Source organism: Falco peregrinus, chromosome 8 (assembly GCF_023634155.1).
Source record: "Falco peregrinus isolate bFalPer1 chromosome 8, bFalPer1.pri, whole genome shotgun sequence".
In the NCBI taxonomy this organism is placed as follows: domain Eukaryota; kingdom Metazoa; phylum Chordata; class Aves; order Falconiformes; family Falconidae; genus Falco; species Falco peregrinus.
Window position 1 is genome coordinate 49027484 of NC_073728.1, and position 25019 is coordinate 49052502.

The 25019-nt window shown below is 39.4% G+C and overlaps 1 protein-coding gene across 1 annotated transcript in view; it reads left to right on the forward strand.

The window, feature by feature from the left end:
- SLIT3 (slit guidance ligand 3) overlaps positions 1-25019 on the forward strand; it is a 531529-nt gene that overhangs the window by 407554 nt on the left and 98956 nt on the right. The window contains exons 18-21 of the mRNA XM_027779712.2: positions 5514-5657; positions 10243-10386; positions 15188-15351; positions 17532-17664. Coding sequence (XP_027635513.1) covers positions 5514-5657; positions 10243-10386; positions 15188-15351; positions 17532-17664 — 585 coding nt within the window. The remainder of the gene's footprint in view (positions 1-5513; positions 5658-10242; positions 10387-15187; positions 15352-17531; positions 17665-25019) is intronic.

Consider the following 25019-nt stretch of genomic DNA (forward strand, 5'->3'; position numbering starts at 1 on the left):
TGCAACAGGTTGTACTGCCAACCCCACCTCTAATATGTAATTATCTTTTGAGTGTCATTTGTAAATATTCCTCCTAAGCTGTATCTTATTGTACTATGTGTCAGCCCAGGATTTAACCCATTTTACTGCAAAACAAAATTAAGTCTTGATATAGAAATTTGAAGGTCACAGATCCATAATGTAAAGTTATGCCATATTTTACTTAGGAATTAAATTGCTAAGATTGCCCTGCTGGTTTGTATGGTTAACATGTCTGCATGTGCCTTTAAAATAAAAAATTCGACTTCAGTAATTAGCTGCAGAATCCCATATACATAATGCTATTTTCATAACTTAAATTTTAATCCATCTTTATGTTTAGTGCTTTTACAGTGGAATAAAGAGGTTGATGTAGATTCCTGTAGACAGATCTAACCCGGTCGAGAAGTAATTTACTGGGATCTCTAGTGGGTTTTGCAAAGTGCCCTGACCTCTGTGTTGCTTTCATTGCATTCTTACCGTACTACCTCACCTGATCTTGCAAGTGTAAAGGGATGACTTGTTTCTGAAAGCTAAAGTCACATTACAGTGGCTTCCACGCTCCCAAGACCTATGTTGCTAGTATTTTTCAGGGTGGTTAGAAAAGAGTATTTTGAATCTGCTTGAAGTGCAAAAGAAATACAAGGATGTGTTTCTGAGCTCCATTAGAGTGGGAGCAGCTCCATGACTTGGTTTTTTTGGGGTATCCTATCCCTGTCAGGTGGAAAGGCTCCAGGACCTGCTGCTCCCTAGCACTGGGAGCTGGAGGTTTCTGCCTTTGTGCAGAGGAAGTGGAAGTTGCTAGTGGAAGTTCTTCTCACTCAACACAGCAAGATCTTGCATAAGGCAGGGATGAGGGGTGACATTACTGTTGGCAGAGGTAAGGTTTTGACACTTTTGTGGAAGGGAACAGTTCTTTGCTCCCAACAACTAACAAATTCAGCATGAAGCAAACACTGGGACTACCTCAAGTTGTTAATCAGTGAAAATACCCTCCAGTGCTTGGGGACTTCCATGGCAGTGGGAGCCTGGAGGGGTCTTCTGGCCATGGCAGACAGGTTTAAGCTCCAAAACCCCCTGGGTACCTATCTCGGTGGGAGCACAGAGATGCACTTGCCTGCTGAAGTGGGATGCTGACACATAAGGAGAGCCTGCAGCTCCCAGATGTCAGCTCCAGAGCCTGCCCACTCCCCAGCGCCTACATGAAATCAGTGGGACTCACAGTTCCCACTCAGGTCCCAGCAGCTGTTTCTGCGAGGAAAAATTGGCAATGAGCTCACATTCAAAATAAAAGGTGAACTGCCATACTACATGCACTGCTGGGGAGAAAGGGGACTGAACTCTTTTCTCAGAGAACAAGAACAATAAAAAAAAAATTACTTCAAAACCTGAAAGGGACATCTAACAGTTCATTATGTTAAGTCTTGCCAAAGTTACAAAGTGAACGTAAAATATGGACTTGTAATAGGAAGCGTCAGGCTGTCTTGGCAATAGCTGGTACTGCCAACCCCACCTCTAGTATATAATTGCCTTTGGAGGCTTAATTTGTCTGTAAATATTTCTCCAATGTTGAATTGTATAGAGTGTCAGCCCAAGATTTAACACATTTTACATGCAAAATAAAATTGAATCATGATGAAATTTGCAGACTAGAAGTCAGTTTCAAATAGAGAATGTCAAGTTTCTTGGGGAGGTAAAAGTAGTTTGTGTCCTTGGAAACAGCTGTTACCTGCTGTTCTTTCCCCTAAGCATAAATTTTGCGATGGCAATTGAGGTTGCAGTCATGTGTCACTTGTTATATAGAAACAGACTTTGGTTTTGGAAATTAAATTGTAAAGAGTGTTGTGGTACATAGCATTTGGGCTTATTGTGTGCCTCTCCCTTTTTTACCAGTAAGGCCATCATTCTGCTCTCCTGAATGCATGTAGGAGTGTCACTGGGCATACCTGTCTGTCTGTAATATTTAAGACTTTCAGTGCCATCCTGCTGCTGAGAACAACTCACCCTACATAAGCCAGCTAGACTGTTGGTAAAAGCTGTAAAACCTTCTCAGCATCCTGCAGAAGAATGCAACAGCACTGGGGTTTTCCTCCTAACATACACTTAAAAATTCCAAACGTTTCACCAACAGATGGAAATATTCTAGAGAAACTCCCACTCAGGCTGTTTGTATGATAAAACTACAAAGTTCAAGGTGAGACCAAGCAGAGCCTTTGCACTCCGACTGCACACTGGTGGTCATTCTTGTGGGAAGGTGTGTTGGTAACGCAGTGATGAATTAATTGCATGCTGGAATGTTAAAATTGACCCAGCAGGTACAGCAGGATGAATGGTTCTGTTAAACCTGAATAGAGTCCAGCTTGTTCTGTGCTCAGAAATAATATTATTATAAACTTTAGCCATAAAGTAAATAAAATCTGACTGAAAAGTGAGCTGTGTGAACAGTGTCACCTTGATAACTTCTTAGATCTGTTAATTTCCTATTCACTGCCCCACATAAAGTAGACCTAGGCTTGCTGAAAATTTCTTTTGACCTCTTACCTAAAATAAAAGTCTGGAAATAGGATTAAATGTTATTACCAAGACAAATCAGGAAGTATTTACAGAAACAATACCCTTTCTTGAATGACCAGGTTGACTATAGGCTCCCATTAGGGTCCTGCCAGAGGGCACAGATAACTTGGGAGATCCTCAAGACTCGTTTTATTTTCCACTGTCTTCCAGTATTTCAAGAAGAATTCCTTATAGAAGCTTAGTGTTGCAAGAGGATGAGGCTTTTCTATAATGGGAGTTTGCTATAAAGTCTGTCAGAAATTTTTTTTCTGATTTAAAAAAAAATCCTTCTCAAGTTCTATGATCATGTATGAAAGAATCTTTTAGTACTGGAAGGATGGAGTAGAGCTCTCTGAGCTGCAGAACAGGCAAAAGTTTCACTGCTTTCATTTTTCAAGGTTTGTATCAGTTGATTATCTTTGCTGGGAATTCTAGACCGAAAAGTATGTTATTTCTTGTGTTTATTATTCTAGTAGGTCAGACTTTAAGGAGGATAGTTTTTTTTTTTTTTTTAGTGAATGTCATCTACCTTTTTTTATTGTTGTTGTTGCATTCTGGTATGGGAAGCTTTCATTAAGGAAGACAAATAAAGAAATCCAGGCTTGCAAAACATCTGCTTTGATAATACCCCAAGAGGGGATTGCAGGGCAGTGTCATCTTTACCTATATTATTGTAAAGCTTGTCTTTTCTCTGCCTTGCAACTTTGATTTCATCATAGCATTTAATCTTGGATTTTCAGATCTTTTGCATGGGAAATATATATATAATTGGCTTCTTCTGAAACTGCTGGCATATTTTTGGATAATTGAAATTGTTGAAATGATCAGGCATTATTAACTCAAATGAGTGAAGCTCCCTATCTACAGAAGTTCTTTGGCAGCAATTAAAATTCAGATGGTTTGGATTGTATAAAGGTGCCAATTTCTTTGCAAATTACAGCCAGCCTTTTTCTCCAATATTTGCTCTCTTCTTCCTTGAGTATCTAATCATCTGTAAGTTGTACAGATGTTTTAATATATGTGACTAAATATCTTCTAGATGGTAAAAACTAACTAATAAAGCTTTGTAACTACAAATATAGGTCAGTTTGCAATCTGTGAATTGAAAGTCAAAGACTTCGTTTATTATAGTAACCTACCCTCCCTTCCCACCACAAACATTAACTCATTTTTTCATTTATTTTTGTGCAAATATGCATCATGGCATGATCTTTACCGGGAAAGGGGTCACTGGGAGCATTTATTTATGCCAACATTCAAAAGAGATGCTGAGCTCTAAACATTTCCACTAGAGCAATAGCTCAGCCCCAAAATTAAATGCATATGTCAGAATATCCTTCCTTGACTTGCTTTGACACTGAACATAAACTCTTCTTGTGAGTGTTAGCACAAAGTACTAAACTTCTGGAAAGCAAAATCTGCATGTAAGTATTTCTATATGTTTTCATGTTATTTTTGGCTGATTGCTGGCATACTCCTATTCTTTCTGATCACAGAATGCACAAGAGGTGATGGGCCACATGCTTTAGGGCCCACTATCTGACAGTTGTTCTGCAGACATAAACCAGCGTACTCAAGTTTCCCACATGAAACATATCTCCATGACTCAACTTTTTTTTTATTAAGTGATGACTTCTGCAAAGAGCAAGACCCACATTATTTCTATCTAAGGCCAAGCTGTCCTGTTGCCATGTCTTCTGTCAACTTTTATCCCAACAAGATCGCCTGTTCTTCTCAGCAGAGTAGCCCGGGTGTTAATCTGATACCTTGTCATTTGTTTTATATCACCTGGAATTGGATTTTGAAACTATTACTCATGCTGCGTGTGGACTGGGATCATTTCTGGAATAATGTGCTATTCAGTATGAGTAATAGTGTTGGAACTTGGCATCTTCTTGGGAGCAAGAGCATATATTTTACTTTCTCTTTTTTTGTTGTAGACAGTAAAACAAAGAATAGTGTTTCCTGTTAAAAACTTAAATAAATAAGATTATTCATCATAAACTATACAGGTCATCATAGGAGATGCTTGAAGGACTGAGGCCCAAGGTTTTCACGTGCTTAAGGCCTTTTATAAAAATGTTTTAAATAATTCAATGCCATTTATTTTTATGCATCTCTAATGGCATTTTATCATTCAGAAATTGTCTGTTCACTGGGTTTTTCACAAATATGAAATATTCAAAAGGTTAATTTTGCATTTCATCAGAATTTCATTTGACTTTGTAGATTGACGTTTTCCAGTGTTGATCTATAAGCAAACATCTTGAGACTGTATAGGCAGAGTAAATATTTAGAAAATAATGCTGTATATTGCAGTAGCTGTGAATTGGGAATTAAGTGATACTCATTTCATTTTGAGTGGTGGTGTTAAATTTAAGTGCCTGGGAGGTCATGAATGCACATATTAAAATTTATATTAGGTACATGCAGTCACATAGTTTTGGCTGTTACTCCAGTGTTGAGTTTAAAAAGAGTAAATGTCCTGGTACACTAAATAAAAGTGGTCTGCATTTCAGTGTGTGGTACCTGTTTCACTGGTAGTAGCATTAACCAATTCTTGCCAGATGAGCACTGAGTCCCAAGCATGGTCCATAACTTCATGGACATAAATCAGATTTTAGAAACCCCCCACTTATTTTATCCCTGAGACCCTTACAAGCAAGAATGACATGATTTGTTAAAGACCTCGTAGTTCTATTAATTTCAATGCTCTTGATATATCTGATATAGTTGTGGTTTTGATGAGTGAAGAGGAGCTGTTTGTAAGTTCAGTAGGTGTACTTTTGAACTTCTGTGTGCTCTCCTTGCTGAAGGGATGTCTCTCTAGATAAGCACTAAAAGGCACATATTCTTCCCATCCTCCTCCTCCCAGTGTGATGACGTATGTTTGGAATAAAATGCTAATAATTTTATTATTGTGACTGGTTGTGTCCTTCCAGAAACCTAAGCAACAATAAGATCAAGGAAATCCGAGAAGGCACGTTTGATGGAGCTTCAGGAGTGCAGGAACTGATTCTGACAGAGAATCAACTGGAATCAGTGCATGGACGAATGTTCAGAGGCCTCACAGGGCTAAAGACATTGTAAGTGCCCACACTTGTCTTTCTCTGTTCCTCTCTAAGTTGAGTGGCAGTGCTCAAGTTCAGCAATGCCTGCTAAAATATCTGTTACTACACAACGAGCTCTAAGGCGGAGTCTTGTATCACTATCATGATGTTTTCAATGTATTTCTAGTCCTGGGTAGGTTTGAGATTTATCTGCTAGTTCTGTGAAAAAAACAAATTTTAAAGAATTTCGGGAGTAACATGATGGTGAACCTGTCATGGGTCAAATTTAGACACTTTCAATCATTTAATACTTTTAATATTTTGTTATTTTCTATGGAAAGAAGGTATGTAGGAACATGTTTACTATCTATTAGTCCATCATCCCACTCCATCTCCACCCAAACTGGAATTGTTGGTCTACTTAAACCAAACCTCAGCCTAGGCTAGGAGCCTAAAAGCTTTTTAATACCCTACAACTTTATGAAATCATTAGGTAGGGAGTGAAGAAACACTCAAGTTACTGCTGCCAACAAAACAGGCATAGCTAAGCAACTTTAAGGCAGGTATAACCAAACTGTGATAGGTCCTGCTGACAGAAGGTAACTGGCCACTCACTATGCACCAGGTGTAGTGGCCCATGAGCACAGGCATCACTTTGGACTAGCCACAGCATGCTCTTTCTTGCCCACACCAAGTACCATAAAAGTTATGTCTGGGCATAGTATTAATGGGGTTGTGGTTGGGGAGAGTGTGAAAGAGACATAGAGCCCACATGCATAAGAAATCAGTTTGGTATTACTTTTGTGCTTAGCCAACCTTTGTAATTTATTTCTGAGAACTAACACTTGTACATAAACTCATAGTACCTAATACTAGTTTATTTTCATGTTAAAAGTTATATTGGAAGAAGGATCTCAGACAAGACTTCAAGATGGTGTCCAATCCACCATCCTGAGAAGCAGTCAGGGACTAGGCTTCTGGTTACAACAGACTTGTGCCAGGCAATACGTATGATTTGTACATGAAAAATCTCTCTTGCAGTCCTCCCTAATACAGAAAGCAAGCACTTGACTGTGTGGATGCTGTTAGTACACAGACCCTAGGAATCAAAATGTGATTCAAAATCTGCAATTTAGTCATTAGCAGCAAATACTTCTTATGTTACAATGTATCATGGCACAATTACTTCAGTCCTTACTCAAGTGTAAAAATAAGTTTCACTTCAAGAATTTTGGCCTGTAATGGTGAATACAGACCTTTTCTTTTGCTGTTCCTTTAACAATTTTTTTCTGTAGCCATCTGTTCTTTAATTTAATGTACGCACTTTACTAAGGGGTTTGAAAATACCGTCTATAGATACTAAATTAATTTTTATACTGTAAAGCAGCCTGTGGCAATGCTCCTAAACAAAAATCAGCATTTTTTAATAAAAAGATGCTTAACATTCAAGCTATCCTGCTGACCTGATTTACATTTCCCCCTAGCTGATAAAGCAGTCTAAATATACACAGCATGATATGAGGATCTGTAAGGATAAGTATTCCTTCAGGAAGGGCACACGTTGCATGGTGAACCATGATACAAACCCAAAGGTTTTGGCTTGAGGGACATGTATTTCTGTCCATTAATTGACTTTGAACATGAGAATTGTGATCTTTTACAAAGATGCCACATTGGACAAGGTCATGGTCCAGTTTTTAAAAGACCGTATGTTTCCTGAAATGTAATAAATTTCTGTGCAAGACATACTGACATCCAAATTCAGTCACCACATCTTGAAGTATGACTGCCTGATACTTTACATACAGAACTGAGAAAATGTTTCCAACTGCAACTAAGCCAGTAAGGGCCTTACTTCTCTTATTTACTACTCTATTCATTTTAGAGCTTGTGGTCTTGACCTGGCTTTCAGGCAACTTCGTACTCCATGTGTAAGTCTCTGTGCCCTGTGACTCTTTTATGACATAGTTTCACCCCAGTTGCAACACCAAAACTCTGAAGACTGAAGTGCCTGTGACAGTAACTTTACGTAGCAAACAGTAATGCAAAAGCAATGTAACATTCAGGTGTCCAACACTGTGTTTGTGATTACACTGTGAATTTCTTCCCAGCCATATCTAATCTCTCTTTGGTGTTTTTCGAGCGTCTATCGATGTAGCATCTAAACACCCAACTGGTGGATACCAATCTGAGATTTAAATCCAGACTTCTAAGGGAGTCTGAATTTTCGTTGCTCACTGCATGAATTTGATACCAAGGAATTAACCCTCCTCTATTTGGAGGATCAGTTCACTGGAACAGCAGCATGAGCTGCATATATTTGGTGGATTTTTGGTAGTATGCTTTAATTACTGAATAATTTTTCGCCTAAGTAGGAATATCGCAGCTGTGTAGTGATTTTACAGACCCAGATGTTGATTGGCATGCAGCGTAACAAATACACATGAGCCTTTTTTTTGCTATGAAGTGAAACAAGATACTAGTCTTTCAGTTTAATTGGGCTTTATCGTCGAGTTCATTGTTACCATAACAACTCAGAGATGTATCTTCAAAAACACAGCACTGATTCATCTGGTACAAACACTGAGCAAAGACCATTTTATAGGATAGTTACTGATTTCTGTCTTGTCAATTAATGATTATAATAACATTTCAGAGCTTGTGATAGGTCTGGAAATCTTTCCTAAAGTATTCCTTGATTTCTGCTGAGGATGCTGTTTCCTTCCGTACTTATGCAGTGCGGATTACAAAAACATCCATGACAGGACTAGAGGTAATGCAGCTAGTATCGGACCGGATGCATCCATGGGTCCTGAGGGAACCAGAAGATGAAGTTGCGCAGACACTATCCATCATGTTAGAGAAGTCATGGCAGTTTGGTGAAGTTCCCACTGACTGGAAAAGGGGAAAAATAACCCCCATTTTTAAAAAGGGAAATAAGGAAGACCTGGGGAACTATAGGCCAGTCAGCCTCACCTCTTGGAGCAGATCCTCCTGGAAACTATGCTGAGGCATATGGAAAATAAGGAAGTGATTGGTGACAGCCAGGATGGCCTCAGTAAGGGCAAATCATGCCTGACAAATTTGGTGGCCTTCTACAACGACATTACAGCATTGATGGATAAGGGAAGAGCAAGTGATATCATCTACCTGCACTTGAGCAAAGCATGTGACACTGTCCTGCATGACATCCCTTTCTTTAAATTAGAAAGACATGGATTTGATGGGTGAACCACTTAGTGGATAAGGAATTGGCTGGGTGGTTGCACTCAAAGAGTTGTGGCCAATGGCTCGATGTCCAAATGGACACCACTGACGAGTGGCATTCCTCAGGGGTCCTTACTGGGACCAGCACTGTTCAACATCTTTGTCAGTGAGATGGACAGTGGGATCGAGTGCACTCCCAGCAAGTTTGCTGATGACCCCAAGCTGTGTGGTGCAGTCAACACACTGGAGGGAAGGGATGCCATCCAGAGGGACCTTGACAGGCTTGAGAGGTGGGCCCGTGCAAACCTTATGTAGTTCAACAAGGCCAAGTGCAAGGTCCCAAGCACAAATACAGGCTGGGTGGAGAATGAATCGAGAGCAGCCCTGAGGAGAAGGACTTGGGGCTGTTGGTGGACCAGAAACTCAGCATGACCCAGCTATGTGAGCTGGCAGCCCAGAAAGCCAACCGTATTCAGGGCTGCATCAAAAGAAAAATGGCCAGCAGGTCGAGCTTACCTACTCTGCTCTTATGACACCCCACCTGGAGTACTGCATCCAGCTCTGGGGCCCCCAACATAAGAAGGACATGGGCCTGTTGGAGCAAGGCCAGAGAAGGGCCATGAAGATGCTCAGAGGGCTGGAGCACCTCTCCTATGCAGACAGGCTGAGAGAGTTGGGGTTGTTCAGCCTGGAGAAGAGAAGGATCCAGGGAGACCTTACAGCGGCCTGCCAGTGCCTGAAGGGGCTACAAGGAAGCTGGAGAGGGGCTTTGTACAAGGGCCTGTAGGGACAGGACAAGGTGAATGGCTCTAAGCTGAAAGAGGGGAGATTTAGATCAGTATTAGGAAGAAATTCCTCACTGTGAGGGCAGCGAGGCGCTGGCCCAGGCTGCCCAGAGCAGCTGTGGGTGCCCCATCCCTGGGATGCTCAAGGCCAGGCTGGACGGGGCTGGGAGCAACCTGCCCTGGTGGAGGGTGTCCCTGCCCATGACAGGAGGGGTGGAACTAGATCTCTTTAAGGTCCCTCCCAACTGAAACCATCCTATGATTGTCACACATTTCTGGCAGTCTTTCTCAATTGGCCTCTGAAATAAGTCTTCATTTACTCTCATATTTACTAAATTAAGACTACTTTTTATTTCAAGTTTGCCACTACTCACTTTTGATTGCATGCTACTTTCAGATGTGGAGCTCCCATCAGCCTCTAACATTCTGTGGAAGAAATGAGTTTTAAATTCATGAAACAATGTTTATACAAATCTAGCCCTCCTATAGCCATGTTGTACTTCAGCAATCAATAAAAACAGAGTACAGTGCTTGCCAAAACATCTGTTGATGCCCTAGATAAAGGACCTCCTATCTGGAAATTATACCTTCTCCCAGTAGTTCCTAATTCCCTGTTTTAATCTTTGCAGGATGCTGAGGAGCAATTCTATCAGCTGTATAAACAATGACACCTTTGCCGGACTGAGCTCAGTGAGGCTTCTTTCTCTGTATGATAATCACATCAGCACTATCACCCCTGGAGCCTTCAGCACATTGGTCTCTTTGTCTACAATGTAAGTTATCTTTTTATGATATGAACATGTTATGATGCTGTTCTTCCATGCTTTTGTTTTAAGAACACAGTGTATGGGTTTCAAAATCAAACTACTTACTGCTCATATATGGAAAATATCATTTAGGGAAAGAAAAATTCATCCTACTGAAATCGCAGGTTTGGAGGATTCAAGGTGTGCTTTAAAGAAATATTTGAATTGCTTCAGCTGAGTGGCTGAAAAAACTTTGAGGTTGCCAGCCTCAGACAGGGGGACTGTATGTTTTGCCGTGTCGTAACCTAGTGCAATGCACAGCAGAAGTTCATGTAAAACAATCTCTGTGGATTCACAAATGCATAGCCTATTACACTTTAGCTCCCTGAAGTTGCTTTAGTTTCAGTATAGTCTTAATTTTGTTAAGAATGGCTTCTTGGATTTCAGTCAATATCTGAATTTCAGTTGGATTTCAGTTAGTTAAATATCAGAAGAAATCTAGTAGCTAATGCTTAGATTTTCAGAGGAGCCTAAGAGGAGAAAATACTCAAGTCCTGCTGAATGTGAATGTGAAAATCCTGACATAAGCTTTTCTGATAATTCTCTTATATTTCTCAATCTTTCTTTGAAGTTTTTCCCTTGCTTCTTAAATATGTTTACATGCTTTTTGTAGCGTGTCCATTGTAATAAAGTACAGAATGATAGATATGGAAGGTCTGCTCTTTGTTTCCATCTGTGAATGGGACCCTGATGTTGCTGTTAATGGAAATTGCCCTGAAAATGCACCCTAACTGTCCAATCAAAATAAACCACTGGTGCTATTGCATTTCAGGTTTTGAAAGCATTCTCCATCATGTTTGGGAAAGAAAGAAGTGTTGCATCTCAGCTGGTTTGTTGCTCACACTTTCATTTTGTTGTTACAACTTTTCACCAGCAAATCAGTCACTATTTTGGCATTAGCTCCATGCAGCATAAAGAACCCAGATTTTTCTTCCATTTACTTTCTGTAGTCCCAAAAGCCTCCTTGAAATTGATGGACGAAGAGATAAAAATTACAAGATTATTTTTATTGACTGTTTTCAAGTCACTGGTCAAAGAGAGTGGTAGTCGCTGAAAGCTTGTTCTTATTGTGCTGCAAGCAATGCCTGCCTGCTTCTCACACATTTGTCTCCTTCCATGGATCCCTTAAAAGCTGTGACTCTCTGAATCAGTCTGTAAAGTCCCTACCTTGTTTGCATAGAAGCATCTTTGTCACATTTTGTCAGAAGGCCCATTTTCCTTTTTTTTTTCTGCTGTGGATCTAACAACAGCAGTTAAAGCTGCTGCTAATTAAAATGCATTGCTTTGGCACTGCCTTATAATCATGTTGGTCATGGCAGGTTCCTAGCTGTGTCTTGATGAAAAAGTTTGTGATGTGACACATTTTCATTCTGTGCTTGACCTGCAGACAGGAGAAGGTGTGCTTTTGACTTCCTTAGACATTGGTTTAAGGCCATAGTGGTATTTTGCATATAAATGCAAAATTCAGATGTGTTAATTTCCTAGCAGTACTCCATTGTAGGTGGATATATTATATGACAACACTACTGAAGATAGATAGTATGACTGCTTTTCCTGTTCAGCCCACACTTTGTGAGTTAATCGGGTATTGTAATTACTTATTTTTACATCTATTAATATGAGCCAGAAATTCATACAAAGTTTAAGGTTTCAGTTTTCATCTTGGCATATTTACGGCATTAAAAAATATTGCTGCTTTTGTTATTACTCTGAGTCAGCCTCATTGATATTATCGAAACACAGACAGCTCTGAAAATAATGCCCTAATGGTTTTCAGAAGGGGAAGAACATCTAGTTTGTAAGTTATTGGTAAAAAAATAGCAGTTTCTTATTTGTTACTAGTCAAACTAGGTACTGTAGCATCCTAATTTGAAGTGCACTTCTGCATACAGAGAATTCAGTCATGTGTTGCAGTCCTTACACAGTCAAGTGGGTGTATTTGCAAGCAGAACTGATTTCCCATGAATTATTACTACAATAGCTGCATGGAGCTAATGCCAGAATGATAACTGGTTCATCAGAATGACATGGAGCTATTCTAGTATAGCTTTAACCTGAATTCCAGGATATATTTTCAACCTAATTTCAACAATATCCAGATGTGTTTCAGCATGTTTTTCCAACAGGCCACTAGAATCCATTCTAATAGTTAATATTCTATGGCTTCTTTGCAATTTTTAAGAAGCGTTTGTAGTAGGATATACATACTTCATTCCTCAAAACTTCTATTCCCTTTTGATTTTGAAAACATGTCTATGTCCTTGAGTAAACACTTCTGAGTTTAATGTTAATACGACATCTTTGCTAAAAGCTTGATTCCTTTGTTTCTGTTTGAGTGGTTAAATCACAATCTTATGTGTGAGAACTCTGATTACTAATTATGAATTTTTATTTGGCTGCCCAACATTGCTGTTTGTGATTTGAGAACTCCACTTGAATAGCCAGATTCCAGAATGAAGCTTTTTCAAATAATTTGCCTTCCCAGACCTACAGTTGCTTTTCAAGTAAAGTAGGGAATTTCTTGTCTGATGTGATACTTTATAGAGAGCCTTGATCTCACATTTTTTCCCAAAAGCTGTATCACAGTCTTGCTGTGGAAAGAACACATATGTAGGGACATGTATGAACTTCATACTACATTAAAGCAAAAAATCACTGCTCTGAAGTTGGAGAAAGGATAAAATTTAGGTGTTGATACAGTGTCAGGAGCAGGTGTATAATGTGTGACAAGGTAAATTTGTCCTTTTTTACACAGAGTTATTTGAACAAACAGTAGATTTTTTTTCTCTCTATTAATTTTGTATGTAACAACTTATTTCTTTTTTAGTTCTTAAGAAAAAAATCATAATCCAGGGATTTAATACATTTTAGGCCATATGTTAACCTGTTTGCCCAGAAGTAAATGGGCGTTTGTGGATAGTTACTGCTGCTCAGCTAGTGAGCAGTAGCACATTAAGTCAAAGCAACCTCTCCCCTGTAGGAAGGGATAATTACTATTTTGATGGGAGCATTTTGTAGACTGAACGTTTAAATGTTTCTGAAAGTTCTTTTTATATGTCCCAGTAAGATGCTTTCTAGATGTGCAAAATGTTCTTTATATTCAGAGCCACTTTTTTTCCAGAAACCTGATTATATACACCTGCTGTTTGTTTCCAATTGTGGATTATTTCATTCTAAGGATTTGTGTCACGGAAGTTGTTCTGTGAATATGATCTCACCCTCTTCCGTCAGTGGAACAAATGGCCTTTGAAGCATTGGTTCACTTAGCGTTGGAGGTTTAAACATTTGGTTTAAACACTATGTTCATGCCAAAGTATGTCAGTATGGAAAATATACAAGGCATCCTGCATGTGGTCTCATTATGGATTAAAGAAAATGGAAAACGCTTCAGAAGGATATTAACTAGAATTAGAATAATGCTGTCAGTGCTTTTCTGCACGTTCTGTCTGAAAGCTCCTATGTAACCTGTTTGTTTACTCACCTTTATACAGCAAGTTAGCCTTGCCTTTGAGTCCTAGACAACATGAAATAGGTTGTTTTTATTATTGAACGTTATACTGAGTTTTCTCCTCCTACAGAATGTACAACAGCCTGTGCTAGATCTACATGTAATTACACACTCAGAGCTCCAGGGTAGTGCAGTGATTGAAGTATGGGGTTTTTTTACAATGCAGAGAGCAGCTGTAAATCATATTGTGGGTATGTGATGTTGACCTAGAACCTATATAATTGAGGAATTGGTTTGGGTTTGTTTTCCTGCTGCAACACCTCAACTGTGCCATATGTTTTAGTCTTCAGTAGTGTTTTCTGGAGGAGTTGCTTGGCTGAAAACCTAAGGTGATTTTGACTACTTCTTTAGGTTTGTAAAAGCGCGTTGCAAGTGAAGACTTACAAGGACTTCAGCAACTATACCTACATTTGAAGTGCCTGATTCTTTAAGGCCTGAATTTTTTTGTCTTTAAGATACACTATGCTTTCAAGAAATCTCATTATCTTTTTTTCTGTGCTACCAGACTCTCAGACATACTCACATATGATGTGAGAATTCCATCAGTGTTAGTTTAGATACTTCATTTTCCATACGGGGGGCCCTGACAGCTCGTTTTTCTTCAGTGAGGGAACCTCAGACTGAAGCTATTGATTCTCCCTGTCTTTGTACATAGGATAGTCAGCCTTGGTTTTTACCAGGGATATCAGCCTCTTTCCTTCATCTGAAGTTTAGTCATAAGGTTTCACACAAATTATGGATAGGCATTTCAGTACAGGACTCCAGAAAAAAGCTTTGGGTTTTTTCGTGCTAAGCCAGCTTGGCTACACGTAGTGGGTGTTACACGGAGGTCTGTGCGAAGGGCTAGCAGTGCGAAACTTTTCCATGGCATTGCCTGAAGTAATCACGTTGAAGATCGTGCATATGTGAGTGCAGTGTGTGAGGTGAGTTTAGACTTGGGTGTGAGCTGTAGCTTGGGTTGAAATCCACTACAAATACAGCCCTGGTAGTCATGTAAGTATGTTTAAATAATAGCTGTAGCAGTAAGTACTTTGGTTTATAATCTTATACATATATACATGTGCATATATATATTTTAATTGCAACCCTAGTCCTAGTACAAAACCTGCATAGAACTTCCCTGATCTGTATAACAGAGGAGGATCATGCCGAAACAGATGGTAGGAAAGGGCTTGGACTTGGAACCCAGCATATTTCTGTAGTTATTTAAGTATTTCTTTATGTTCATGTTTGATGCGATTATGTCTTGTTTTGTTTCAGCAATTTGCTGGCTAACTCCTTTAATTGTAACTGCCATTTGGCCTGGTTGGGAAAATGGTTGAGGAAGAAAAGAATTGTCAGTGGAAATCCACGCTGCTTGAAACCCTTTTTCTTAAAGGATATTCCAATCCAAGATGTAGATATCCAGGACTTCACCTGTGATGGTAAGACAATCCAATTCAGTTTGGGATTTATGATGATGTTGGCACCTCTGTGAGAGCCTCCCTTCCTATCAAGCAATACTCCATGTAAATGTTTCAGCTTAGTGATGAGGAAGAGCCATCTAGAGTTGAACATCATTGTTCCCTAACAGGAGTTTATTTTTATTCTTGATTTCCAGTTTCTGAATTTCTACTGTCTTCACCTAAATATAAGAATGAATTTATTACAGACAAATGCTCTGCTTTGTATAATCCTAGTATAATCCCGGCCCTTCCTCCCACTTCCTTATTTATACACTTAGGTATCACTCTGAAGCCAGTGGGAATGGTGCTTGCTCGGCAGGTCTTTTAGTTTTGGATACTGTCTAGTTTCACCAATAACAGGTGTGAATACAGGGGAATAAAAAAACCTTAGATATTATTTGAAACGTCTCAGTGATGCTTAATGCTTTGCTGGGTCCATATAGGTTTAAAAAATATAATCCTGACATCTCTTTTATTCTTCAGGTAGTTCTTTGTCTTCTGATCAAGCACATTTTAGAGAAAATAGTAAGGATAAAAATTGACTGATGAATCCACTGCTAACTTGACTTGTAGGCTGTGATTGCCTGTTAAGACCAGATATGCTGGAGCTGCAGTTAGTCATAGCTCTAAAGAGACCTTAAGAGTGATAGAAGTTTCCTACTTGGAGTAGAAATTTGTTCCTATTCTAGTCAAGCAATCTGGCAAAAGGCCCAGGTGCTTGGGCTCAGAGCTCAAGAGACCCAAGTTTAGTCATTAAAGAATAATTCGCTTTTAGTTTGGGAGGAAAAAATAAATTCCTGGTCCACAAAATGACATTCCATGCTTGGGAGCTTTCTCTATCATAGTCACTGAGACAACTGTGGTGAATGGAAGGTAGATGGTGGCAGGGTGTAAAACACAGCACAGGAAAATTGAATATGCTGAAGAAACGTGCTTTTCTGGAGGATTATGAAATTTTTTGAATTTTATTTCCAGTCATTAAGGTCAGCTGGAGAGGAAAAAAAAAAAGAACAACCCCCTTCGGTGTTCTTCTGTTGGCTGGTTGTGCTTCTCCATCCCTTTGAATATAAATTATTCCCTACCCATACATTTATGGGTACTTTTGTTATCTTGTACCAGGATTTCCAGTCTTATTCTTTAGTCTCAATGCTCATGGGTACATCCAGCAGAGAGAAGAAAGCAACAGATCTGTCTCAATTAGTCCTTGCATCAGTTCAGAAAAAATAAAAATGAGGCACATAATGACAGCTGACTGTGTGCTCTTGGATTGCAGCACTGTGTCTCCGTGCTGGTGAACTCAGGCTGCCTGCACTCACAAACACTTGCGTGGTTCCTCTCACTGTCATCTAGAGAATGTGCCATTAAGTATCTCCTTTCATATGCATCATGAGACTATAGCATGCATTTGCCTGATGTTTTACAAAGCCTGTTGCTTTTGGGGAAAATACATGCTTTAATGTTCTTAACTTCAAAGAGTTTGGTTCCTTGCGCAGAAACCCTATTGTTCTTCAATTACAGTATTTAATCTGCTGTTTATGGACTTTTGAAACCGTTTTTGGAGAAAGTAGATATTTTTATGTGTGCACAGATGGATCATCAGCAGTTAAAAGTATGCTGTTCTCTTTGTTGTATGCCTGGTTATCCTTGTCAAAAACAATGAGGTTTTACAATTGAGATGATAAATGAAGTGCCAGGCTGACTTAAAAAAAGTAAAAAAATAACATCTAAAAACTGAATAATAAAAAAAAAAAATCTTCCTAAAGCAGAGTGGATAGTGAATATCATCTGTCTAGGTGAATTTAAGGGCAGTATTCTGGTCAAGTTCTCTGTTTCAGCTGGTACAGTAGGGGTGGGGGAGTGTTTGGGATTCACATAACTAATTTTACTGTAATTTGCAAAATTACAGAGAAGTAGATACTCCTAAGAAAAAATATTTATTTAAAAATATTGCTCTTCAGGTTTTGAACTGTTGTTCATATTGCCTAAAGAACCTGTATGAAGGCAGGTTGATCTAGAACACTGGATCTACTTTAGAATATTTTGGTGGTTACCATGGATTCAGGGATGTCTCTCCTTAGTCCTTGTAAGCAGTTATCTTCAAAGTGTGTGACTTTGGGCTGTAAAGCTGACTTCCTTACTCCATTCCTCTCCCTCTGCAGGTAATGATGAAAGCAGCTGCTTGCTTTCACCTCCTTGTCCTTCCCAGTGTACCTGTGTGGACTCGGTGGTACGTTGCAGCAACAAAGGGCTGCGGATATTGCCCAAAGGAATTCCCAAAGACGTGACTGAGCTGTGAGTTACCTTTTACATAGCTCCTTTCATGAGAAGTTCATGAAATTACATCATAGTGGAGCTTTGTAGGTCCTTGGGGGTTTTGCTTTTGAGTTTAGTGACTGGTGTTTTGTGCTTTGGTGCTTTCCATATGTTTTGACTGTTATTTTTATATTTATTTTTCCCTTGACTGAATACATTGTTCTGTAATGGGAACAGAGTTTATCTATCCTTGTACCCATTAATTCTGTGTGTAGGGAACAAATGCATATATTAGTATCAAATAATCCTATAGTGCTTCTGAGAAGCCTAAGCTCACAACAGGCAGTTTGAAAGGATGATGAAAATATGTTCCTGACTTACACAGCTGTGAGCTAATTATCCTCGGAGGAGATTAAAAAAAAAGAAAAAGAAAGCCAGTGGTGGAAGCAAACAGTGAATTCTTTTCTCCAAACCTCATGAAATGGCTAAAATAACAGATAATTAGATTAAATTGTAAAGTAAATTCATCCTACTTGAGAACCATCTTTCTAGTTGTCTTTCCATCTACCCCTCGCTATGACTTTATACTGGATTTTGGTTCTTTCCAAGGAAATAAAATACACTGGTGGAACTGTTTGGCTTAAACAGTTGGCAGTAGAAATACTGAGCTTTTCCCCTTTAGGTCTTTATTCAAATCTATCCCAGGTGAGTTGTTACTGAAACTTATTACAATCTCATCAACATCTCTATGTGAAAGTAATTGGTTGAGTTAGTTGGTATGTTCAGTGAATTTTGTAATGAACTAAAATCTGATTCTGCTATTTTTTAGTATCTAGTACTATTTTTACTGTTTAGTAACAAGGCAGCTAATGAATGAGATACACACCTGTCCTGGTTTTAGCTGTGCTTTACACCCTTCACAGGGGGAGAAAGGAGTTTTCACTGTTTTTACCAGTGTTGTAGTCAAAACCAAGACTTTGTTGCTGAATGAGGAGTGTACTGAAAGCACATGTGGTAACTTAAATTAACATGGAAATTTTGCATTAGTGAATGCATCCTTGAAACGCTGTTGACCAGAGCATGGATAATAGTGGTTTGAATTAAAAGCCGAGTCCTGGCCTTTACTCCCTTATATATTGCTATCAGTGATAAAAAGTCTGCAAGGTGATTTCTGCTCTGTTCTTGTTCAGGTTTCATTGCATTCAAATGTGTCTTGCTGACAATAAGATATCACAGATGTTACTTTGATTTCCACTGCCACACTAAGGAATTCTTATGTTTGAATTTTGCATATTGAGTTTTACTGATACTATCTGATACACTGACGACATAACTTTCACAAAAAGAGTGAAACTAATCTCACATTCTTGAAAACTGCTATATTTCTTAAGCTATTTCTTGGCAAATGAGGCAATAGCCTGGAATTGAGCAGTTTGAGTTCATAGGAGTTTACGTGACTGTCTTCTTCAGTAGGAGCCTCTTGGCTGTGCAAGCCTCTACTTCGGCTTTCTGCTTTCAATCCAGAAATGTGTCAGCAGAACAGAGTCAGCCATGGGCTGGCTGGCTCTGAATATTTCATGTTCTGCAAATATAACCTTGAATCTGTCCCAGCTGTCTCAAAATTCAATCCTGATCTCACTCTCCTCTTAACCAACATATACTGAGCTCCTTATTTTAATCGATACCAAAAGATGAGCTGCAGGTACTGAAGCTAAAAATTTCACTTTTGTGGAAACTGTGTCAATAAATAAATACATACATAAATCTTATCAATCATACTTGTTTTCCTTCTGCTTCCCAATTAAGATAAAGATGTTGCCTGTAATCTAGAAAGGACTATATCATCTGGGTCCCAAGCTGCTCATGTGAACTTAAGTATTTTTATTGTTCTGGATTTGAGAATTGTCCTTGCTGCTGTGGTAAACAGCATCTCCTGTGGAACCCTACCTCATGCCTCATTTTGAGGACAGGTGAAACTTGGCAGGGAGAACCCCGTAGCTTTCTGGGCACAGGGTGAAAAAGATTTATCTTGTTCAATCTGTTTGTACTCCTCACACCAAAATACCCCCATTTTCCTTGGACGATCCTGGATCCCTTGAACTATGTCCTAAGGCTGGAGTATCTTCCTAAAGCTGTTTTCTTTCTGTGGCAGGAGTTGATACCTGTGTAGCACTTGAAACCAGAGAGTGCGTAAGTTATCTGCTGCAGAAGATACCACGGCTTTTGCTTGGCTAGAGAGGGCTGCAGCACTTGCCAGGGCAGGGGTGCCTTCACCTTCCTCACTGCTACCACAGTCACAGGAGCTCAAATACATTAAAAACCCTTTCCCTGTGTTACCGCAACCCATGCTGCCTTTCTCTCCTTCCACACTCATGTCAGAGACCTCTCGGCAGCATGCGGGGGTGTCCGTGCTCCTGCCAGGCACTTGCACAAAGCCACAGTCGCCAAGGACGGAGGTCATGCCAAGGAGAGGACAAGGGCATAAAGAGCCCCTTGTCCTGGCAGCCCACAGCTCCCTCCCTCAGGGATGCCTGAACGGTGATATGATACGGGGGAGCATTTTAGTGGCGTTTTTAAAAATGCACCGGTCTGACATTTATAAACTTCTATTATTGATATATTAATTTACAAGGCATGTTAGCTGCAGTGCTTTTTATTGAACTGCAGTGTGTTTTTATACAATATGGTTTAAGAAAAATAACTGCCATGTATCTAGATAAACCAATATGTTACAGCTGAATATAACCTTCGCAGAAGTTCTTTTAAATTCTTTTAGAGGTCTTAAAGTAGTCTTAAACCAGGAATTCTTTCATTGTAACAGGTATTAAATAGCAATGTGCAAAAATGAACATACATCTTGCACAGGCACATAGGGAAAATGTTACCCTTTGCTGGGTCGAATTTCACTGTACCTGAGGTCAGCAAAAAAAGATCACCAGCAATGTTTTATTGCATGGTGGACTGGAGACATAAGCTCGCTCCTTCCAACTTTCTTCATGAGTTTCTGTTTTGGATGTGTATATACACAAAACATGTGAAAGCCATTATCTCCTTCTTATTTAGAGGCTGGAATGACAGGAGACATCCTTGTGTTTGGTTTGTACCACCCCTGGGAGGAGGGATTACCTTGGCAGGGAAGGCTTCCATCTAAAATAGAGTTGAAAAGATCACTAAGTCTCCTGGCTTTTTAAGAAGGATGATGATGCAACAAATTTCTGTTTCTCAGCTATTCCTTCACAAAACCCCATCATCATGGGCAAGCCTTCTTTCAGCTTCTTGGGAACACGGAAATATTATGCTGTTTCTTGCAAATTCCTTTGCTGTATATTTACGTACTCCCTACATTTTTTCCTACTGTTTGCTTGTTCCAAAGAGAAGCCTTGGGTTTTTTGAACGTACACAATTTTCTCATCCAGATGTTCAGAAGTAAAATGTTCATGCAGTGAGCTAGTTTGGAACTTAGCCTTGCTGCTGTTTAGTGTTTTAGGCTTTCCTTTTCTTCTTCTTTCCCCCCACCCACCCCCAAATCTGTTTGAACTAAGTTTCCCATGCTCTTTTTCCTTTTGCATATTATCTCAGTGTGTGAACACTAGTTTTTTTCTTTTTTTTCACAAAACCAGAGTCTATTTCTAATAAAGTCTTATCTGACAGCATCCAGCTGCTTTTATGGACCTACAGCAAATAATATTTTGCACTGGGGAAAAACACTGGAGGCAATTATGTGGATGGCGTGTGCATAAGCTGTAACATAATGAGCATGGTGTATTTTAGAATAAATATGTACTAATCATGTCATCTCTAGACTCCAAATGTCATGACACTGAGCTATATGATAGCACTGATGGGAAAACCTGCATCCATACATCACTGTTAGTGATTATTTTCTTCCATTTATATTAATATATATTAATATTTGCATTACTTTTGCCATTTCTCTTTCTCTCCTCACAGACTTTCTCTCTCCCATTTGTGTTTTTTGTTCTGAGTGTTAGGTTCGTTTAGCCTGCAAGCTCATTCAGAACTTGGCACAATGGTTTCCACAAGCAGCTGACCTGCTTACTAGCAGAGGGATCCCACTGAACTTGTAGCTCTTTGTTCCCCCCCCCTAGCTTGCTGCCTGTTTCTTCCTCAGCCTTAGCATGGCACCTTCATTCAGCTGAATGTCCAGTTGCCGAGATGATTTTGACAGTTGCCTCCCATACGTTTGCTGCCACATTTGCTTGGAGGTATTTACCACCAATCTCAACCCTCCTATCCGTCTTCAAAGGCACTTTTGATTTCTCTTGACTTGTGACAAAAAATGGTGGCTCATACCTGGGCCGTGCAAATTGTTGCGATAAATATGCTCTAAGCAGTTAGTTATGATACATGTAGAATACTGTAAGAATTTAGTTGCATTTTTCAGTATGCCTGTATTGCTGTTGATCAAAGGGATAACTGAAGTGAGGTATCTGATGGAAATCATCTGGTTGAGTATGGAAGTGCTTTGGCTTCTCTGGCAATCTGCGCTATTTTACACATTGACCGTTAACACAGACGTCAGTGAATTTATGTTTCATAATAAAGGAGAGAAACAGTTTGGATCAAAGCTTAGGCTTACACGGTCCTATATCATAAAAGGTTTTACAGCCTGCTTAATTCACCGCAGAGAATTCTCCCATTGAGAAAATAGATCCTCCCGTTGAGAGAATGGGTAGTTCTGTAGAAGGCTATTTTAGTTACAGCTGATCTGTGTTTCAAATCTGATGGTTTAGAAAAAGTAAATGGTATCAATACTATCAAAGAATGTGTTCTGTGACTGATGACGTTTGAGTACATATTGGAAAGGCGACTTCAGCACTAATAGAGACTAAAGGTAAGTTTAACTTTAGGGCCTTCACTTTTCTCTCAAACACAGCCATGGTCCTGTGCATCAAACCTGCAGGTTGTTGTCGTGCATACAAATGCAGCAAAATCCAGAGTCCAAATCTGCCAAAACTTAAGAAAGTTCAAGAACCAGATTTGTATCTAGATACATAGTTGAATATTGTTTCTTCTCAAGAAACTGTAATTGAAGCTCTTAAAATTCACATTTTGTGGATGTTTCATCTGTCACTGTTCAGTTCTCTTCTAGACCACCATTTTTAGGAAATGAAACTTGCCTCAAAATTTTAGGATGTTGGGTATCTGCATTAAGAAGTTTAGACTATAACTTAATTTAGACCTGCATAAAATTGTAAAGTATATTCTATTTTTTTTTTTTTTTTTTTTGTAATGTAACATTCTAGATGAAGTATTTAAAGAAATAAAGGAAGGGCTTTGTGCCTTTTCAATTACTGCCTAAGAACTGATTTCTCTCTCCAATTTCTTCTCTTAGCACAGATTGCTGCTGTGAGCTTGACTTTATGGCTGAATAGACATTTCAGTACAAAAAAGGTTCCAAGTGATTCAAATCGTTACATGATGCTTTGGCACCTTGTGCTGGTTATATCACTTCCAATCCAAGTGGTTTCAGTATAAAAATAGACAAGTTGGAAAAGGAACAGCTGTCATCTTTTATGCATAGTTTTAAATTTTTTATGTGTGATGTTAGTGTGTGTGGAAGGTGCTGGATGAGCCCCAGGGCTGCTGCAGGCACTGGGCTCCAAGAGCGGGCGTGGTTGGTGCAGGCATGGAGCAAGGCATGGCCATGGCCCGCAGCGCCAGCCATCCTGGCCAAACAGCTACCTGTCTGCAGCATTCAGTCATGTTCTAGAAGAAGCCTTTCCTGGTAGGCATTTGGTGGCATTTTATGAGAACATGAACACATGGGTTTGGGGTTTTTGTTCAGTTTTGGCTCTGGTGATTGCTTGTTGCTTACAAGTCATTGTTGAGACTTCAGGATTCCCAGCAGTGTTCATGGAGCAAAAACCAATTTCAAATTTGATACTTAAAATACAGAGTCTAGAGATTTTAGGAAGCAAATGTGGTTGTTTTGGATACTAGTCAGTGTATCTATGTTAAGGCAGCTGACACCCACTCTTGACTCTGTCTGTATATTAATAACTTGACTCTGAACATTAAAATTAGACATACATTTTTTTCATTCATGCCAGAATTTCTTTGCATACCAGATGCCATGTACATCATCTTCCTTTGGCTAAGGTTTGAAAAGAATTAAAAGTACAATATTCCCTCCACATCATTCTGTTTATGGCTTGTTTTGTTTGGGCAGGGGGTCTGTAGCTTCACCCATGTTTTTTTATTTATGTATGCTTATACATAAATACACAGAGTTTTGTAATTGGGCTCTGCCCCTTCACCCTCATGAATTCTTTCATTCACTCTGTCTGGTTTCCAGCCCTCTTGCAGCCCCCATATGTCATCTTCAGCCCAGCAAGGTGCAGAGCTGCTGTCCCCGCGTCCCCTCCTTGCTCTGACAGAGGCCTGGCCCGCAGTGGGCAACAGTTCACCTGCAGCAACTGGTTTCTCCAAATATTGCACCTCAGTTCCTCCTGATTCTTGGCATGCTCTTACACCCTAAAAGCTCTAGTTATTTCAAAATCATTGCAGCTAAATGTGCTTTTGAAATGAATGCCTTTTGCTTAGAAAATACTGCTGTTCTTTGTATAATGTGGTGAAAGGTTTAACAGTGGTGAATTATTCTTAGGCATGGATGAAAAGTATGTAATCAGTAATTTTTCAGTGTAATATTCTGTTTGTTCAGAAGTTATACCACTGGTGTAAGTACTGCAGCTTTCTGCTAGCACATTTATATAACCATCAAATAGCTTGCAGTACAAATCCAAAGCTATTTAAAGCGGATCTTCTGTAGGAGTTTAACCCCAGGGGTCTGCATGTCTATGTTAGGCTGAATAATGAAGCACTGGATTAAAATGTGCACCTTTGACTTTTGATTGCACCAGAAAGCAAAACAGGGGAGAAAAACCTTGGCTAGCCATCATCAGTTTGTTCAAATTTCAGGCTGCTTCATACTGAGATCAACAAGAGAATACCCTCAAAATGTATTTCTGAAGATTTCAACACATTGCAAGAGTTGAGTCTCCTTTCCTAAAGGAAAATCATATATAGCTTCCAAATGCATAATACATGACCTGAATTTGATTTCCTTTGAAAATCCTTTGGATTTTACATTTGGAATAAAGACTGGAACCTTAACCTACCCTTATGCACGGGTTTAAGATTTGTGACTTTCTGGGATGAAAAAGAAGGTGCAGGCTCCCAGTGGCCTGTTGCACCCATAGCAGACCATGTCTGGGGAAATGAGACATGATTTGCCCTGTTTAAATAGTAACATATGTGGTTGAATTCTGAGGGTCTTCTGCGTAACAATTTATGGTGTGAATTTGCTAAGGACCTCCATTTTCAAAATAATTTATAACAAATTTAGTCAAAATGAAGCAAGTGACTTTACA